The 20,270-nt window shown below is 40.5% G+C and overlaps 1 protein-coding gene across 1 annotated transcript in view; it reads right to left on the reverse strand.

Moving 5' to 3' along the window:
* The window catches only part of KIF5B (kinesin family member 5B), a 35,812-nt gene extending 21,283 nt beyond the window's left edge, over positions 1 to 14,529 (reverse strand). Inside the window, exons 1-7 of the mRNA XM_083406173.1 lie at positions 13,996 to 14,529; positions 6,728 to 6,815; positions 5,232 to 5,305; positions 4,078 to 4,182; positions 3,098 to 3,146; positions 1,214 to 1,269; positions 989 to 1,076 (exon numbers count right to left, since the gene is read on the reverse strand). Coding sequence (XP_083262299.1) covers positions 989 to 1,076; positions 1,214 to 1,269; positions 3,098 to 3,146; positions 4,078 to 4,182; positions 5,232 to 5,305; positions 6,728 to 6,815; positions 13,996 to 14,121 — 586 coding nt within the window. The 5' untranslated portion in view covers positions 14,122 to 14,529. The remainder of the gene's footprint in view (positions 1 to 988; positions 1,077 to 1,213; positions 1,270 to 3,097; positions 3,147 to 4,077; positions 4,183 to 5,231; positions 5,306 to 6,727; positions 6,816 to 13,995) is intronic.
* Between the last annotated feature and the right edge of the window lie 5,741 nt (positions 14,530 to 20,270).

The following is a 20,270-nucleotide window of genomic DNA, read 5'->3' on the forward strand; positions in this document are numbered from 1 at the left end:
CAGCCAATGCTGACGCAATCGCTGAGTGCTGCTTTACATTACAGACAGCCTGCAGAGGTTTTGTCCATTCGCTGTTGGCCCATTTAGTCGTTCCCTTCTGTTGGCCATAGCAACTGGGGTTGGGGGGAGTAGGAAAGAGGTCTAGAGGAAAATAGTGAATAAGCACTAAATGGAGGAGGAAAACTCAAAGTTTGGATTAAAGATTTTTTTAAAAAAAATATTAATATATGAAGGCACTGAAGAAGAGAAAATCATGGAAGAATTAGAATTGGCACATGCCAAAGATATGTGAAAAGGATCCTGAAGACAGGGGTTCAAGTAGGCATTCTGAGCAAAGGCAGGAAGTGAACAGAAGCTCCAACAGGAAGAGAAGAGTTACAGCTTCCCCTGAAGTCACAGGATTTCCTGCCTTGCCAAGCAATTGGAAGAACTGAACACACTTCGGAAGGAAGAACACCAAGGGGGAAAGGAACCATTTTGAAGCAAACTGAATACCCAGTTCACTGATATTGTATGTACTTACAATTTTATAGTGTTACAGTGGTGCCTCGCAAGACGAAAAGAATCCGTTCCGCGGGTCTTTTCGTCTTGCGAAGCAAGCCCATTGATGGAGTAGCGCTATTAGCGCTATTGACATTTTAAGGGCTAAAAACGGCTTTTTAAGGGTTGGGGGATTAGCGGTTTTGCTGCTAAAATGCTTTTAGCAGCTTAGCGATTCAGAAAAAGGGGTTTTGGAGCGAAAAACCCCCCGAAAGTTTTCGTCAATTTTTGTCTTGCAAAGCAAGCCCATAGGGAAATTCGTCTTGCGAAGCGCCTCTGCAGACGGAAAACCCTTTCGTCTTGCGGGTTTTCCGTCTTGCGAGGCATTCGTCTTGCGGGGCACCACTGTATATGCCCAGAACAAGAACTGGCAATTTGTTAATAGGATAACATGAGATGCTCTTATTTATTTATTTTTTAAAAAATTCTTACAAAGTAAACAACTTACTTGTAACTGCTACATGTCTATTTGATTTTCCTTCATCTATAGTATCCATAACTTCATCTGGACTACATACAAAACGTTCAGTGCAGCCCTGTGAAAACATGAACGTAAGGTAAATAACATATACAAGATTTGTAAAGAAAACATGAACGTAAGGTAAATAACATATACAAGATTTGTAAAAGATTTGTAAAGATTTGTAAAGACTTGTGTAATCTTTATACTCACCTTCACATAAGGTACTCTGTTTTTGTCCTCATGCACAGAAAGATTGGTCTTAGAGACTGAAAGAAAATAAAGCACCGAGAGTTACCCTCGTCAGAAGCTACAGAATGAACAAATAAATAAAACTTGCTATTCCGGTGTTCTTTTAACCACAGAAAGCTCACAAATACAGCATGATCACAACGGCCATCTCCCATTATTCCTCAGCAATGATACTCCGCAAGCACTTTCTTGCAATCTGGAGGTCTCAATTAGCAATCCTCATTAACAGCTGTTGATTGACCTATGAATTTGCATAGGCCTGTTTTAAACCAGGCTAAGTGGTCATCACTATGTATTGTGGAAATAATGTCATAGGGCAATTGAGTTACATGAAGTAACAATTCCTTTTATCTGTAACAAACCTATTGCCAGCCAGCTCCACTTGCCAATTCTTAACTTCTACTGTTATGCAGCAACATTTATCCATTTACATTCTCCTTGGATTTTATCACTGTCTAGACTTTGTTGTTCTTTAGCTCTCTCCTCCCCCCCTCCCCCAGCTAAGCCAGGAAGTTTTTAGTCTTTCCTTTCAAGGCAGACATTCCATAGAGGTATAGATTCCACAATCAATGAGCCTTTCTGCAGACGTGGATTTAGGGGAGTGTGATCTGTTTGTCCGCACTGGGTGCTGAGCTGAGAGAGCGCCACAGGGGGCGCTGCAACAATGACACAAGACAGAAGGCAAGGGATGGTGCCAAATTTTGGTATTACACAGGACATTACTCAAATTTGAAAGCCCAAAGTTCACCACTTTTTGACATGAGGTGACCAGAACTGTCCTATTGAAAATATGATTGCATCATGGATTTTTATGATAGCATTGTATCTGTCATTTACACATAGTCTGCTTTCTAATACTTTTCCATTCTGAATTCACCTTTTGCACTACTGCAACCTTTTAAGCTGTTATTATTGAGCTTTCTATGACAACACCAAGTTCTATTTTCTGGTTAATCATCAAAAATAAAGTTATATATATGTATATATGGTAAAATAATTTTACCCAAGTGTGTGCTTATACAACATCAATACTCTAACACAGTTTAATAGATAACACATTTTATTTATATCATTATAATTACAAATAGTTCCTTGCACTAAACAAAAACTAGTAACCCTGGGTGAGATGTATTATTCTGAACATTTCTGTCTGCTGACCACCTTTTAAACCAGACATAAACCACCTGTAATGTTAGAAAAGTTCTGACCCAATATAAACATTATTAAACTTGCAACTGTGTCCTGCATAAGGGTTGCAACAGTAAGCTATAAAAGGCCTTCAAAAAATCTTTTCATAAATTTGAATAATTACTAAACCAATACAGATTCTATATACTTATGTAACATCCAAGAAGCATAAAATAAACTGCTATTTACTAAAACTAATTTTACTATACCATTATCTTCCACAGCTAGTCCTCTATTTTTGTCACTGTACAATATACATCTAATATTGCCACTAGGCAATCTGCCAGAAATCATGGACAGAATAACTTCCTTCTGGTTTACAGCCTGAAGTTTTATTTCCCTAATTTATATCCTCTAATTATTCTACCCTTTTGTCTTCATGTTTCATTTGCTTTGTGGGTCCATCAACATCTCTTAAGTCTTTCTTAATCCTCAAAAATTCCCTCAAATTAGTGCCTTCATTATTCTGGTTATTATCCTCCATTGCACACTTAAATCTGTTTTTGTGTACATACAGCTGGAACAGAAATCCAACTGATATGCTTCCCATTCTAACTTTTGGTTCAGAAGACAGGTGCAAGATCCAAGTTTCATTACACCTTGCTTGCAACTCAAACTGCTCCTATTCTCCCTCAAAGGAAAAAAACATGTACTCACCATCCAAAAGGTCCCTTATTTTATCCAGATAAATTTCAAAATATGACACCTAAAAAAATATAAGGGGGAAAAGGATAGTAACCACTGCCCAATCAAAGTCCACAGCAACTGATATTAATGATCTATCATTGAGAGGGCAATGCAATTCATTTAGAGATCTGATGTTATTCTTGTGAACCACTTTGAGAATTGTTGTAACTTAAAACCAGTACACCAATACCATAGAAAGGATCTGTAAACTTAAACAAATATATCTCTATAGTAAACTATCAGGCATTAAATCTTTGAATAACATTTGCACACATCATACAGTTAACATACAAGTCTAGTGATGTGTCTAAAGAGATCACTAACAGCCCCAAATATAACTAAGATACAAAGCTTCATACTTGCAGCTGAAGAAATACCATTCAACACAATGGCACGTTGCAGAATTTTAAGCATTTATATCTAAAAAAATACTATGAAAGTCTATAATGTTGATGATCAACCATGCCCAAATATTGGTGAAAATGATCTGTTTTAATCCCACAAGTAATGACTATTTGTACCCCACCTATCATACCCAAACAATATGCTTTAACCACAGATCCCCAACTATAATCTATTTCATTTTTCACAACCTTTGAAAGAGCTTTTCTAGCAAACTACAATGTTCTATTCCCATACTAGATTTTGAAAGAAAATAAATTTAGAAAGTGCTGACACATAATACTACATAATATAGAAATTATTGTACCATTCAATCTTATTAAACCAATTCTTTTAAATAGAGAACAAGCGATGGTTCGTGACTTTTTAGGATATTTTTAGTGGTTTATTATACTTTGGTTAATTATAGTTTAAATCATTTGAGAGTCATACTTTCAACCTAAACTGTCTTGGGATCTCTAAACCAGATGGAAATTGTGTATCTCTTAGAATACTTAGAATTCTGTTGTCTTGAATTTGACATATGTATAATTTAAAAACAAACCTACCTTAATATGAAACTCCAAATTCTCATCCATGGAATAAATATAATTAAAAATATCTTGTACAATCCTTGGAATGATCCCCATTCCATCCACATCATGTAGCTTCCCCTGGATTTAAAAAGAAAGAAAGAAAGAAAGAAAGAAAGAAAGAAAGAAAGAGAGAGAAAACAAAGACCACATACGTTACAGATTTTTAGAACACTAACCAGAAAGCCTTTAGGAAATGCCTTTATAACTAATTAATTGTCTAAACATATAAGCATGAAACCACTTTGAGGTTTTTTACAATCAAGCAGAGTAGATATTCTTATGAAATAAATAAATAATCCAAACAAATTTAATTAAGTATGTTCCAAAGATTTCAATTGTGAGGAGAGAACAACTGTTAAATCACACACTGCAATAGGACTTACAGCCCAATCCCAAGTATGTTTACTCAGCAGTAAGTTCTATTGAGTTAAGTTATACTTATATCAAAAAATACATTAGGTAATATGCTAAACCTTGGTTGAGACAGACCATATATTGGAATAAACTGATTTGCAGTTATCATTCTTTTTGTAAGTTCCTAAAATGAGCAGTTAACTATCCTAAGCTGTTGACTCAGGCCACATTTAATGTGTTGCCTTCTGAACTGTTTTGAGGTAGTTACGCTGCTATCCACCTCTCTTAGGTTGTCTTTTAACAACCGAAAAGTGATTTTTATGATAAAACTCATCAGCAAATGATTCTCACTTTACTGCCCTGACTACCAGCTCAATACGCTAAATTGGGAGAAAGTTGGGAGAAAAAAAATCCCATGCGTGTCATTGTAGCCAATTTGTTATCAATGGCAATAAGCACAAGGAGGCAATCACCTGATGCCGGAAGGATAATTGTTGGAGTCTGCTTAGGACATATGTTATCTTGTATATATGTATATGAGCCAATGCCATCTGTGTTATACTCTGTTAGGTCTACACATTTTTTGCATTAACTTAAAAAAAGCTTTTATTGTAGAAAAATATTCCATTTTAAAATATATCACATATAGCAGAACTTGTCAGCTAACTTTGATTTTCTCCCCACACCTGGAGCCTTTACTTCCTAATATGGAAACAGGGTTTAGATATGTTTAGAGAAATGAGTCCCAAGTATGCATGACCACAATATCTTACCTCCATAGTGTGAGTTTTCCCAGATGATGTTTGCCCATAAGCAAATATTGTACCATTGTATCCCTCAAGTACATCTAGGGTGAAAGAAAATGCATACTAATGATATATCCACAACTCATGTGAACCACCCTGAAACAGATACTATCTTCCAAAAGTATTTGAACAAATCTTGCTAACAAGTACTTAGTATGCAGCATGTCATAAAGTAACCTTGCATCTGGTGAAGCCTTGTAAACAAGTCCCATAACATGAGGCTGAAAGAGGGACAGAATTCCATCCCTTCTTCGGCAGCCCACTGCATTTTGCTGTTGGGCAAGGGGGTGCTCCCCTGAGGCAGCCGCATGGTTTCCATGCTGGACAGATTTGGACAACTCCACTACACCTCCGCTAGTCCAAAGATTCATCTGCATGCAATTCCCTGTCAACTACAGCTAATAGGCTTGCAGCTACACTGATTCACGAGAAAGGCTTCAGGTGTAAACCCAGAGGAATATTCTGTACCTGCTGTCTTGTGGGACATCTTTAGGAGAAGAAAAGGCTAAGGAGTAAACCCTACACAACTCCAGAGTGGAGTCCCTAAGACAGTTGGATGGCGTATTGCACACCTCCTTTTGACCACTCCTGCAGCCAAGCTGGTGCCAAATGTATTGTTCTGCTTTCCTCTGGACCACATCAGCAAGGCCAAAAAGGGGGTGGGTCTTGCTGTTTATGCAGCCCTGGACCCCCATAAACACTGCCCAGGCTTGTGTCCCAGAGAGGTCACTTCAGTGCTTCTAATACAGCAAAAACAACACAGTAGACAGCAGTTACGAGATACTGGTCTCTGCAGCCACAGCAGGCGCTGCAATTTTCCAGTGGTTTGACTTCATCCCCGGAAATGCACTCCACTGTCTCTTGAGATAGATACAATGCCAACAGCTAATAGGCAGTTGTATAAATTCAGGGTATCAAATGCACAAGTAGCAGGAACAAGCAGATGGTGGGAATAACCTATTGCCCTATCTAAAGCTCCAGAACAAGGTAACCAGTAAAGAGCCTGAACTTATACTTCCTCCTCACAATACAATGTTCACACCTGGGAAGACTAAAGACATCTTACAATTATATGTGTTGCCAATATCAAAGTCCCATAAGCAGATATATCCAGATGTAGCAAAGCAGCCCTAGATCTTGCATAATTATACTTTCAGCCGATATAGGGACAAAAGGCCAAGCTGTCTTACTACCTGTTCAATTCCTCAGCCCACACCACGTTCACAAGATTTTCAGCACAATAATCAAAATAGAACAGACGGGGGGTGGGGCGGGGGGGATGAAGCCTGAAGAATGCCAGAGATTTAAGAACCAATGTCATTCTTTAACTTGAACTGTATAAATATCTTCCTGTCTGCATTTTAATTAGTACCTCAAACGCATGTTAGGTGGAAATACGAGATGAATTACATTATGCCCAACAACCCCATTTGCGATTCATTTATTAAGAAGTCTCCTCTTACCTTTGACAATCTTTTTTGCACAGTCATTATATACTTGCTCCTGTGATGTGTGTGACTGGAACACGCGGTCAAATGCATAAGGCTTGGACTGAAAAATATACAAAAATAGAACTATAAAAATCAAAGTTAGAAATTAAAGAGACCAGATCTTTACATCTCCACTTTTAGCTTTGTGCCCCTTCATATCCCCATAAGAGCCGCAGCAAAAATGAAGCTATATTCTTGAAATATCATCCTGTTCAAATATTGAATGGTGGTTTTTTTGTTACCAAACAGAGATATTAATGTACCCCGTGCTAAAAGACTGTGAAGTGTGGAAACAGGAATCCCTTTTAAGAATAAAAGTATTGCCAAGGGGGAGTGGCATTAAGAACAATCCAGCCAAGTCAGGACCCACTAATTTCATTTTTTAAAAAAGCAATTGTTAACGCTCCTTAGTCATAACAGTAATATTTTTAAGTACTGAAATTTGGCTGGATCACACTCAAAACACTTAGAGGCTGAATTTCAAGCAAATAAATGGCCTGAAAATAAGCCTCAAAGGCTTATTTTCCCTGCTAAAAATGACTACAATACACTGAGATTGGGGAGAGTAATTCCTGCTAAATCTACTCAAAAGTAAATCTCATTGAATTCAATGGGGTTTTGATAACATAAGGGAGAAAGCTGATGAAGTAGAATTTCACAACTTAAGTCTGAAAAAAAGTTTTAACCATGACAGGTTAAAAATGGAATCACATCTTGCATTTTTATATTGTTACAGAAGAGGAATACTTCGACAAACTGAACCACGTCAAGGGAAACAGCTATAAACAGCAACGTTGATTCAAAATCTTTTCCATTAATATATGTTTTACTATGCATTACTAACAAACACAGTCTACTGTTAAGTCAGTTAAAACCCTGTCACCACAAAGTTATGCAATTTCATGTCTGGACACCTGCCACTCTACAATTGCTGGAGAAAGCCAACATCTGTGAATATGGAACATAGTAAAATATCTTATACCAAATTAGAGCATTGGTCATCCAGCTCAGTAACTGTCTACAAAGACTAGCAGCAGCTCTACCACTGAGTTATGGTCCTTAGATTTATAATCAAAAGAGTACATAGGGTTTTTGGGCGGGTTTTGGAAGATGCCTGTGCGTGAATTTGTTTTGTGTGTGTAGATCAGTGCACGCTGATCAACGCACAGTCTTCGCAGTAGGGCTCTGTTCTGATGGAATGAGTAGTCACGATGAACTGGTAGATCCTATCTGCAGCAGCCTTCATCCACCTTCACAGCTGTTACACTCACTGAACTACACATACAAAACAAGTGTTTAGATCTGGTTTGCTTCTTTTTCTGCAGTCATTCCCAGATTGTTGATTGCAATTGTGGCTATCAAGGCCCCACAAATACAGTCAACAGTATTGCAATGATTGAGAATTGCAAGCAAAACAATGTTGCGATACCAGCCAAATGTGTAGGCTCCTGCCAGGTTAGTAAACAAGTGGTACTCAACTTTATCCAAACCTAAGGAAGGGACAAGTTCACACAAAGAGCAATGTGAGCATAGGTAAACTACAGCCCACTTGGGCCTTTATTTTTTGTATTGAATTCCATGTAACCAAAAATAACTCTAATCCTTTTGTCAGCAAATATCTGATCACATGCTAGTAAGTTCTGACTTTGTCGCTGCTTGTTTGTGTAAAAGTGCAATTTGGATCCAGAGAAGTGTTAATCCTGACTAATTTGAAATAATAGCTGGAGCAGATGCTTTATGCCATTTTGTTTTCTTAGTATGTTTGTTCTTTGCTCTAAAGTAGATGCTGGTATAAGAAGCAATGTAATCTCCATGTATAGTTCAACATACAGCATTACAGCTGCCTATAAATATTGAACCTATGTTTTCCCACCCCAACACAAGAATGCTTAAAAATAGAAGCCTGCCCTAGACCTGTTTCAGGCTCCTCCCTTCCCAAACCAATTAATTATTTTGTTGTTGATTATGGCTTTTGATCTGATTTCATTCTGACCCATCGCTCCATATTTATTTCTTAAAATTGAAAAGGAAGAAGATAACGGTAACAGACTTTTGGTTTTCCTTTCATTTGAGCATTGTGTTGAGTTTTTGCAGCTGTATCCATCTATGTGTGTGTATCACCACAAATCTTCTTCATAATCATGCAAAGCTGTAACACACCAAATTTTAAAATACAGAGGAATTCCCCAACACCAAGTATACAAATTTACAAATCTTTTCTTCTTTGTGCTGTCCAGAAAGAGACCATTTAAGTCACCTTCTTTTAACATGTCAAGAAGTTGATCTGAATGCAAAACATGGCTAAATGTTTGTAAACAAAGTGCCAGAGAAAGCAGTAAGAATATCTGTCCAAGAGTTTCAACCATTTTTTTTTTTTTGGAATATGCTACAGTATTCTGCCTTTTTAAACCTACTTAAAATGTACTTTTAATTCATGTTGTCCAGTAAGGTTTACAAATGATGTAAATTTCAAAGTCCATCAAATATACCCTGAATTATTATTTAAGACCATTAAGGCATTAAATAATCCCTCATTGCTAAGATAAATACTATAAACATCTGGTAGCTTTTGTTAAAGCCAGTGTGAAAACTATTAGCCATGTATGTAAGTGCATCATAATTTGATATGCAAAACCCAAGGCAAAATAGATAAAAAAAGACTAAGACATGCCTCAAGTTTTGTATTAGACAGTGAAATCTCTGAGAGAAACAGATATGCAATTAGAAGATAGACTGTTCACCCATGGCAGGTAGTATATATTTCACGCTAGCCCTGGTTCACTTGCTCATTGAATACTTTGAAGCTCAACAGCAAGTATATTGTTTCTCCCATCTGACTCTGCTCCCATCAGAGCTGAGCTTACTGCTTCCATTCTATCTCCCTCCTCTAGTAGCCAGTCACTCCAGCCTACTCACCATTTGGAGAACAAATGCTGTGGAAGCAAGACAAACAATAGGATTAAGCCACTAAGAAAAAGGACAGGTGACTATATGGGGGAAGCAAAAGACAGTCAGCTTTGGCTAACCCAAATGTCAAAGATGGGGCAGAAACTGTGCTGGAAGAGATAGTAAAGAAGCGCAGACAGTGAGTCAGAAGGAGAGAGAAGGCATTAGCTTGTGGCATAAGTACATCTTGTGATGTTTTTCTCCATGCATTTCTGTTGATGAGGGACAATAACAACCCATCTTGCACACACAAACCTGATCTCATTGTGCCTACTAAGGCCTACCATGTACTTGGGCTTCCCTACTTCTAACTGTGAGTAGGACTCATTTCAAACTACTATTCTGTTGCTGCATCTGGATGTCAAACTAAGCCAAAGTTTCGTGCAACATAAATAAGCCTATCTTACGTTGTCAGATGAACCAAGGTTCAAGGTTTAATTCTCCTGGTCAAACCGTAAGTTTTAAGCCACAAGACAAACCTTGGTTCAGCTCATGATTAGTCTGGGAAGAGCTAGACCCCATGCCTGGGTTCAGACAATATGCGAAAACAAGTTGTGACTAAGCTCAGCACAACAGGATAGCAACTAGGGAAGAGCAAAGTGATAATGATTTCCTATTTGGAAGCCCACACATACCCAAAGTCATAGTTTGGTTTAAGTGTGACATGCAAACCAGGTCTGTGTCATAACCCCCATGCCTTGAAGTTGGGTTGTTGAAAATCACCGATGGTTGTTGAAAATCACCGATGGTTGTTAACCACCGTTTGAAACACTGGACATGACAATCTGCAGTTAAAGTGAAGGCAAAAGCTTCAACACATCTTCTCCCAGCTGCAGGGTGGTGGGGAGAATATTGCACAAATCCAGGAAGGGATTAGGTACTGTCCTGATAAACTATGGTTTAATATGATAGTCAAATATATTCTCTCCTTGAGAAAAGCTGTGGCCTAAACTGTATAGGTTTTACCTGTGAGGAGCTTGTAATGTCTCAATGATGGAATGAACAATAAAACCATCTAAGTTACTTAAAAATAATAATAAATGTGCATTGTGGCTTTAAAACACTACCAGAAATAATGACACAGACTGTTTTCATACTCAGCCATTTTGATAAAATGTTCCCAATTCAGTCTACAGGATGGGAGGCTAAACTGGTTACAATTAATTCAGTTTTTCAGTGCAATAACTGGATTCCCTCCTGGATAGACTGGCTTACCACAGTTATGAAAACTCTAGTAACTTTCAGATTAGACTTCTGTAATGTATTATACATGGGGCTGCCTTTGAAGACTACCCATAAACTGTAGTTTGCTCTGATTCTTGAGACCTAACTAAGCTCTGGCATTGGGAGCCTAATTTAACAATCCTGGTACTTTTACAAAACCAGGGCTCTACACAGGAAAGTTAAAATGTTTAGCAGCAGAATGCTGAATACATTTTAGACAAGGAAAAATAGGAGAGCAGACTAATAAGAATGAATTTGAACTACAGTGGTACCTCTGGTTATGTACTTAATTCGTTCCAGAGGTCCGTTCTTAACCTGAAACTGTTCTTAACCTGAAGCACCACTTTAGCTAATGGGGCCTCCTGCTGCTGCTGCGCCGCCGTGTGATTTCTGTTCTCATCCTGAAGCAAAGTTCTTAACCAGAAGTAATATTTCTGGGTTAGCGGAGTCTGTAACCTGAAGCATATGTAACCCATGGTACCTCTGTATAGCAGTATCTTACTAGCTCACATCTCAGAGGCTCTGCACTCCTACCACAATTCCTAGTTGCAGGGCCTCAAACACTAATTGTTCACTAATATCAACAGCATTTTAACTGCTGCTCATCATATCACACATCATCTTAACGCTATATCATGAATCCCATCCGGGTAAGAACACCCCAGGTAAAATTACTCTTCCATGCCCAAGGATTGGGGAAGACACAATGTATTGTTTAATCTCTTGGAAGCTTGCCATATGCTTTAAAGACTATATTGTTCATCTTCACAGCAGCCAAATTGACGATTACCATAATTCTTGTTTTAGAGATGGGCAACAGAGAGTGAGATTCTGAGTGCCCGAAGTCAATCACTGATCTGGGATTTGACCAGATATTTTGGTGCTGCTGGCAACACTGTTACAATGTTAAAATCACAGTATCATAGAATTGGAAGGGACCCAGAGGGTCATCTAGTCCAACCCCCCTGCAATGCAGGAATCTCAAATAAAGTATCCATGACACATTGCCATTCAATCTCCGCCTTAAAATATTTTTTTACAAGATTTTTCATTTTACAAGAAAAATATGTTAGATATTATTAAACCCTCTAAATAGGAATGCTAGATTGTAAAAGGAGACACATGATTGGCCAATAATGGCTCGCTCTCTGTATATGTGTGTGTGTCTCCACACAGTTTGTTGACCATTTAGTGACCCAAATATATATACACATACACACACACACACACACACACACGGTCCAATTACTAACACGTTAGTCTGTTCTAATGTCAACAGCATGCTGAGCATTTTCTAAGTCCAAGCTTATTTATCAAGATAAACAAACATTAATGCCCAGCATCTTTTAAAGTTTTGAAAAGTAAATTTAATATTGCAGTTCAATAACTTGTTTTACCAAGTTAGTTGCTTGAGCTGCATGCTAGTTTTTCAGATGTCTGATGGGTGGGGCTTTGAAACAAAAACAATCTACAGCACTACAAAAAAGCTTTTATCGTCAGTTTTAAAATGGGACTGTAGACTTAGTGTGACATCATGCTGAAGATCAGAGAGGATTTTTAAAGAGGTACCTGTCTGAGGGAAAAAAGGAAGTGCAGTCTTGTAGAAGAAATGCTTAACAAACAAAAAAAAGGTGTGCACATTGTTATGCGTGCTGTCAAACTGATACAATGAGTTTCACCTATGGAACCCTTTTTCATCAAGTCACTGTTCTCTCTGACGAAAACACTTTTTGAAAGTGCTGACTTCTATCCAAAGTATTTAAACATCAACAACTATTTCAGTTACATTAAAAAGCTTGTCTTCCCAATATAAACATGTGCAATTTTCCTCCTTCAGTAAAACACCCATTCATGTGATTTTTGAAGTACTGTATTCTGATCTGTGAGTTCCATTCGGAGGTCAAACTTACCTTACATAGAGTTCTAGTTATTAACTATTAGCTGTCCACCTACACCTATTTTCATAGTGGCACTGAAGTTTTATTATAAATGACATTGCTACAATATCATAGACACCATTAGTACAGTTCCAGCATCATATCTGTAACGTGTTTGAACTCTACTTGCTTAATACTGCTTTATAGTCTGGCAACTATCCCAGTGTATGCAAGGTTCATTATTCAATATTTTACAGCCTGTTAACTGCAAAGGTGGAAAAAAAGAACCTTAGTACAAATAACTGTCAGCTGATTTCTTTGGAAAAGGCTCAGTGGCAGAGCACATGCTTTGCATGCAAACCGACTCAAGTTCAACTCCCAGCATCTCCAGGTAGGGCTGGGAGAAACTCCTGCCTGAAGCCCCAGAGGGCCGTTGCCAGTCAGCTGAGGCAGTACTGAGCTAAATGGACCAATGGCCTGACTTGGTATAAAACCATCTTCCTATGCGGCTGGTGTCAAACCCCCTGAGATGGAGGGCGGGGGCTGAGAAACCGCTACACCACTGCTCTCTATTGCAATGTGCATTTTACAGCATCTGGTTTTTTGTGCATGCAATAGAGCCGGCACCCCGGGTAAACACGAAGCAAAACAACAACATCACTGGAGCGGCTTTTGTGTGGAGCGCTAGGAGCGCCTCAACTCCCTTACTCAGCAGCTGGAATTATGACATTAGGAAGGTTACTACTCCCCCCGCCCCCATTTCAAAACCCCACGGCCAAGAGATTTCACAGGCGCGGCGCAGGGAGGGAGGCAGAAGAGGAGGGGGCGCTCCTGCAGCCAACGCCCGACCCCTCAAGAAGCCCCTCGGTCCTCACTGAGCCCCCACTTCGACGCCCTTCCCTCCTCTGCTCCCTCAGCTTCTGTTCCACCACCGGCTCGCACGCCCCCTCACTCACCCCGGGTGAGCCCACCCTGTTTGTCCTCTCCAAGCGCCCCGGCAACAGCTTTCCTTCCGCCCTCCCCCCACCCAATTCCTCACCCCCCCCCCACCCGAGGTGCTTCACACCGCCGCCGCGCTTTCCAGAGTTTGCTGGGTCATGGAGCCCCCACCTCCGGCTCTGACCACCCGGGCAGGGGGGCTCCGGCCCCTCCCCGCCGGCGGGCCGACCCCCCTCGCCTCCCCCTGGCACTCACCGCGATGACGACGGTGTCTTCGCCCTGGAACTTGGCGATGTACTTGTCGCCGCGAGTCACCTCAGAGTCGTTGAGAGGCCTGAAGCGGCACATCACTTTGATGTTACACTCCGCCGGGTCCGCCATCTTAGGCCAAAGCCGTCTCCTCCTCCTCCTCCTCTCGGGCGTTCAACGCCTTATCAAGCGGCCGCGTCGCCAACCGCCCGCCGCCGCTCCGGCCTACCCTTCCCCTGCCTCTGGCAGTGGTGCGGGGAGACTCTCGGGTCGCAGCCGTGAGGAGACCCGCCGCGGCCGAGAAGAATGGGGAAGGGCTGCTCCGCCCAGGGCCGCTGCCGCCGCCGCCTCCTGCACTCACTTCCTTTCCAATATGGCAGCCATGGCGGCGCCTGCAGCCGGCGAATCCGGGCCCTCCCCTTCTCCGGGCAGAGGCGGGGCGGGCGGGCAGGGCAAGGGAGAGGGGGTGACGTCACCCACTGCAGAGAACGCCGCCGGCTCACTCCGCCGCGCGACGCCCCGCCTCGGACTTGCTGCGCACGCGCATAAACGGCCCTTCTTCCCCCCCAACCCCGCCCTTTCGATAAAAGAAGCCGCTGTGCTGTATATATAGAACAGACTTTCGAGCCGACGCGAGCTTCCGTCGCCTTCCGACGAAGAGGCCGAGCGCGCAGGCGCACGTGGTGGAGGCGATGGGCGGCAGCGGGATTGCGCCTGCGCGTGAGCCGCGAGGAGGGAAAGGTGGAACGAGGCGCGGAGTAGCGGATAAAAAAAAAAGAGAGTTCGCAGGAGGTGCAAAGCAAACAGACAAAATTGAATCCTGCGGTGGCCGTGCACCTGCTTGTTATTCTTCCTCGGATTGCTCCCTGCCTGACCGCTTTTGCATTGTGTGTTACTAGATTATAAAACAATGCTCTGAATTATAAACTGATATGCCCTTTAAATGTGTTTGTGCGAGAAGATGTTATGGGTTTATTCTTGTTTTTATCAAGTATTTTTTGCATTTTAATGCTGAGATCTAGCCCTGAGATGAAGGACGGTATACAAATTTAATAAGCAAATAAAAATAGTATTCTGGATTATAAACCTGTTAGAGGAAGTTGATATATTTATACAGCAAATAGAAGATGATACACCACTTAAAGATGAATGTCACACTGAAGCATTCTTTCTTATTTAAGTTATTGTATTGACATCAACTTCCTTTCAGAGAGTTTGTGGTGGTCTTCCACCATTTATTTTGTTATTATAAAATGGATATATTAAGTTTTTTTATATTGTATTGTGCTTGGATTTGGAGATTGTATTTCATGTATATTGTGAGTTGGGTTCTGGAGCATGTTTCTCAGAATGTGAATTTTAAATCGTGTAAAAAATTACGCTTCCTTCGACACTCCATTTGACCACTATTCCCATAGTCATGTAAGATATATTTTTGGTGAGATACGGTAATTGTTTCTGTTGCATCAAAATTAACTCTGCCCCACTACTGAAATGTATCCCCTTCCTACCTTCAAGAAAAAATAAATTTTACTTGAAATAAGTCCTGTTTAACAGAGCTGTGAAGCACATCAGCTTCGTTTCATTCCACTCCCCTTGTATTGTGCTTGAAAGAACTGTTTCTCCCCTCCCACCATGCATTCAAGCATCGATAATCACCTGTGTATGACCAACTTTTGAATTCTTTGGCCTGTTTTCATTGTATAATTTTAGCTTGAGGGAGTGTCTGAAAGACAGCTAAAAGCTTGCGGGGGGTGGAAACAACTAGCGAAGGTCCCTGAATGTCTACCCCACCTATCACTGAAATGATTTCCAATGTGATTTACCAACAGAGTTGGACATTAAAAAAAACTATTAAGTGCTTTTTGTTCCTTTGGCCATTCCTATACTTCTGGAGTCTGAGGACAACTGGTTGGTTGCAGAGCCAAGTGTTGTTTCCAGCAGAGAGGGGGGAAGCAAAGTTCTCAGCAGCTATTCCTTCTCTGGCCAAGCTGTTCTTCCATTTATGATTATGCCCTTTCTAGAAAGGGCTGTAGCTCAGTTCCATATCACATGCTTTGCATGCAAATGGTCCCAGGTCCAATGTCCATCATCTCCAAGTAAGGCTGTCTGAAACTCTGGGGAGCTGCTGCCAGTCAGTGTAGACCATATTGAGCTAATGAGCCAATGACCTGACAGTACAAAGTAGCTTTGTTCCTATGAAAGGCAAAAGGTGCATCTTCCAAGTGGACCTTGGATGGAGACTGAGTTTGCTTCTGTTCTGGTCCTCAAACCAATGGCAACTGCAGGTTCTTTCTGACATGGAAGGCTCAAGCAAGCTCCCTGCAGCTGCTGCCTCTCTGATGGCTGGAGCCCGGTTGATATTCCTCTTGCTGGTGCCATGGAGTTTTTCCTGGGATGCAATTCGACCTCCCAGTGGCAACTTATTCAGAAAGTGTTGAAAACCAGCTTCATCAACAGCTTTATCCTAAATAAAGCCCCAGGTACACAAACCAAGATATGGGCATTTACCTCTTAGTTCATTTAAGGCCACTCCAAGCTGGCACTCTACTGGAGCATCTTTTAAATGGACTTGAAATCAATCAGGTATAAAAGAGGCTTTGCCTTAGCAGAACAGAGCTGCTCTGAATGACGCAAGAAAAAAAAAGCAGAGACATTTTCGCAAAGCAGTTGCATTATTTATTAATGTTATATAGAAAGAAGGCGCTGTGATTGTAGGTAGAGCTGCATTCATGATAATTGTGTGAATTAATGAAATTTTGCTCTACTACACACTACATTCCTCAAATGTCCCCAGCAGCTGAAGTATTTATAAGGGTACTGCTCTTACTATTTTAAAATCCATATGATTTATTATAATAATTATAAAAAATTATTGGAACAGATTAATAGCTCATGCTTAAAAATTTTATGGTTTAGAAACTCTTGACAAATATGCTAAACATATTCATTGTAACTGTATAGTGAAATCAATTAGGAGTTGGGGTTTATTTAAGATCACAGCTATGTATATTATAAAAACGTTTGGCTTTACTAACCAACATCCTTCTGGAGTCAGTCAGATTTTTATTGTTTGTATAGTAGCCAATAGCCATTATGGTATGAATCACTGGGGGAGGGAGACAGACAATTGAAGAGTAAGTTAAACTATATCACATAGAACTGTGAATTATCAACGCTTGAAAATGTACTGTTCCCCAAACCATTTAGGCTTTGCAAACTTCCCATGGCAATTGACATTGTCTTGGGTTAAAAAGTAGCCCATAAACTTCTTCACTGCTTGCGCATATAAAGGTATTGTATAGGTAACAATCTTATTTATATTTACAACCATCTTAAGTGTGAAATCATCTGACTGACCTTTGAGAAAATACTGAAATTAAGAAAGGACTCTTCATAGCTGAATTGTATGAATGAGATTACAGGATACAGCACCCATGTATTCTGTCTGATCTGATATTACATTTATTATCTGTCCTTTTAAGTACATTAACATACTGTACATTTTGAAAATCATGAGTAAATAAGAATGCACTTTTATAGTGACTAGCAGCACAGTCCTATGCATGTAACTCAAAAGTAAGTTCCATGCAGCTCAAAATTCAGATTACTCCCTGGTAAATGTGTTTAGCATTAAACCTTTAATTATAGGGTTTGATACTTTTTTAAAAAAGCATCTGTCAAAAGACATGAAAGAAAGAATCATGGTATTTATCCGTTTATGTTTGTTAGTGCTTTAGGCATTGCTTGTTAAATAAAGGACCTTTTATATAAAATCTCTAAAACCTCAATAGGTTTATGATTGTTAGTTAATAAGTATATCCTTTCAAGAATACTGTTGGTCTTCAATGCAGACTTGAGGACTGGAGAACCAAGGTGACATTCTTAGAATGTTGAGAATAGTAAGAATTCTCAGATAGGTGAAATATGTTCTTTAAGTGCAAGGGAGGCTTTAAAAGAAATTAAAAGCATAGGCAAATTATTCTTTAGCTTATAGCTGTGGAATGTTCAGGGTGTTCAGTTTGTTTATCCAGAAGTTCTTTTGAGTCTGTTCTTGCAGTGATAGTCAATTGCCTTGTCAGGTATGTTGCCTGTTCTACTCTGCACCCTGCTACTCTGGGATTATATCCTGTATGCCTGGTATGGTGGCTGCTGGATCCTCAGTTTCTGATCTCTTAAGGTCTGCCAAGAGGGATGAAGAGGGTGGAGCAAAGGCAGGCACTGCGATGAAGTCTCAGATTGCTTGGGAAGGACCTGGAGCAGGTGGAGGAGGAGACTGAGGGAACTGTGGGAAGGCAGGGACCTTCAATCCCCACAACTGCCTCAAAGGGGCAAAATCTACCAGGACAAGTTGCTGTGCTCACTAGGGCTGGCCTCCATAGTCAACCATGTTTCCTTGAATAAAGAGTTAACTTCACTGATGCCATGTGATTTTTTTGCTGACCTGCTTCTGACTCCTGCTCTGCAATGCAGAAATTAATCTGAGCACTGTGTCAAATTGGCTAGAATACAACAGGGGCTCAGGACCGTGCCTTCTTGTTATGTCTTCTAGCAAGACAGAACCCACCCTGTGGCCTGTGTCCACCTGACATCATTTTATTGCATGCCAGATTCAAATAAGAATGGGTGTGAGTTGAGTTCAACACACACAGGCCTGTTTCTTGTTATGACCTAAATTTGATGGCTAGCAATTGTGCCGACTGGTGACCAAGACATCAGTGGATAGTCTCTAAACTGAACTTGGAAGTTTTTATTTATTTTTCTTAACGTATGAAATAATTTATTTTAAAGTAGTTCAGTGTTGCAAGACAAGTTTTCAGGCTTCCCAATGAAAATCATGTTGTAACAAGTCCCTCTGTCTTAGACTAGTGTTTCATCTTAATCAGGACGAAAGCAGCTCTGCTTCTCAGCCACAGACATGCTGTAGGCAACAATTATTCACTAGGCTAAGGATGTCAACACAGCTTTTAAAAGACCACTGTTCTTTGATGGAGCCTGACGTCAGACTCTCAGGAAGAACATAGTGGTGCTGTCAGGGCAGGAATTTAGGGCAGACGTCCAGGGCCCCACTCTGCAGAATCAGCGGAAAGGGCCCCATATGTAGCACGACTGGCTTGCCATATATTGATGTAAGTGAAAAGTAATACACATTACCTACTAAAGAGTCCACCCACCCAAAACCATTTAAAGTCCAGAGTGCTTCACTACACCACTGGAGTACATCATTCTAAAGATGTGCCCATGCCGTTATGTTTAAATGCCAAAAAATAATCACCAAAAGCTGCACCGTGGCTGCGCATGCACAGATGAGGGTTTCATTGAATAGGGGGAGTTGCAGGCATGGGGAATCAAATCAGGTAATACACATTAGATCAGGGGTCAGCAAGGTTTATCTTACCTGGGCTAGATCAGTCACATGCACTTGCGGTTTTCGGCACCTGCATCTGTGCAGATGCGGTTTTCGGCGCCGCAGAAGCGAGTCTGCACACCACGCTGTGCTGGTTTAGCGCATGGGCGGGCAGCTTGGTTTGGGGGCAGCTCGGGGACGGGTCAAACGACCTCCACGGGCCACTTCCGGCCCATGGGCCTTAGGTTGCTGACCCCTGCATTAGATGAAGGCATTCCCGCCTCCTCTCTGGTGTGTACATAGAAATGACCTCTGTGTTTCAAGCAACAAATATATACATAGCCTAAGTCCCATGTTCAACAGAGTTTGATCCAAATAGATGTGCGTAAGACTGCGGCCTCAGACTCTTACAGCTTCTTTCCAGTTAATGCAATAAACTTTGGGGGAAAATATGTAATTTCTGCTGCTATTATGTATTATAGAAACAGTCACTTTAGCACAGGGGTTGTGCCAACTCCAAAGCTTACTACATCTACATAATGATGTAATTATCCTGTCAAAATTGGTTTGGCATCAGCTAGCTTGATTTTATCTTTTTTTAAAAAAGCCCAATTTGACTAAATTGTCAGTGCAGGTGCACATACAGAGTCAAACAGAATTTGTTTCCATTAAATTTAAAAACCAAGATGCTAGTTTAATCACTTGGCAGTGGATGTGGAAATTCAGCATCCGTAAAGCAACCGGTGCTCTTCTCATTAAAGGCAACTGAAAGTATGCAGTATGGGTCTTAACAGCATTTCAGGCATATTGAATTTCCTTATAATCTATGAAGCATAATGCAAAGATACATAAGTGAAACGTGGCTGTACTCATGTATTTGGTTAGCCACCATACATTTTGGTGATTCCACTATTTCTATACAGCATCGAAGGTG

The sequence above is a fragment of the Podarcis tiliguerta genome (assembly GCF_965153285.1).
Source record: "Podarcis tiliguerta genome assembly, chromosome: 12".
NCBI lineage: Eukaryota > Metazoa > Chordata > Lepidosauria > Squamata > Lacertidae > Podarcis > Podarcis tiliguerta.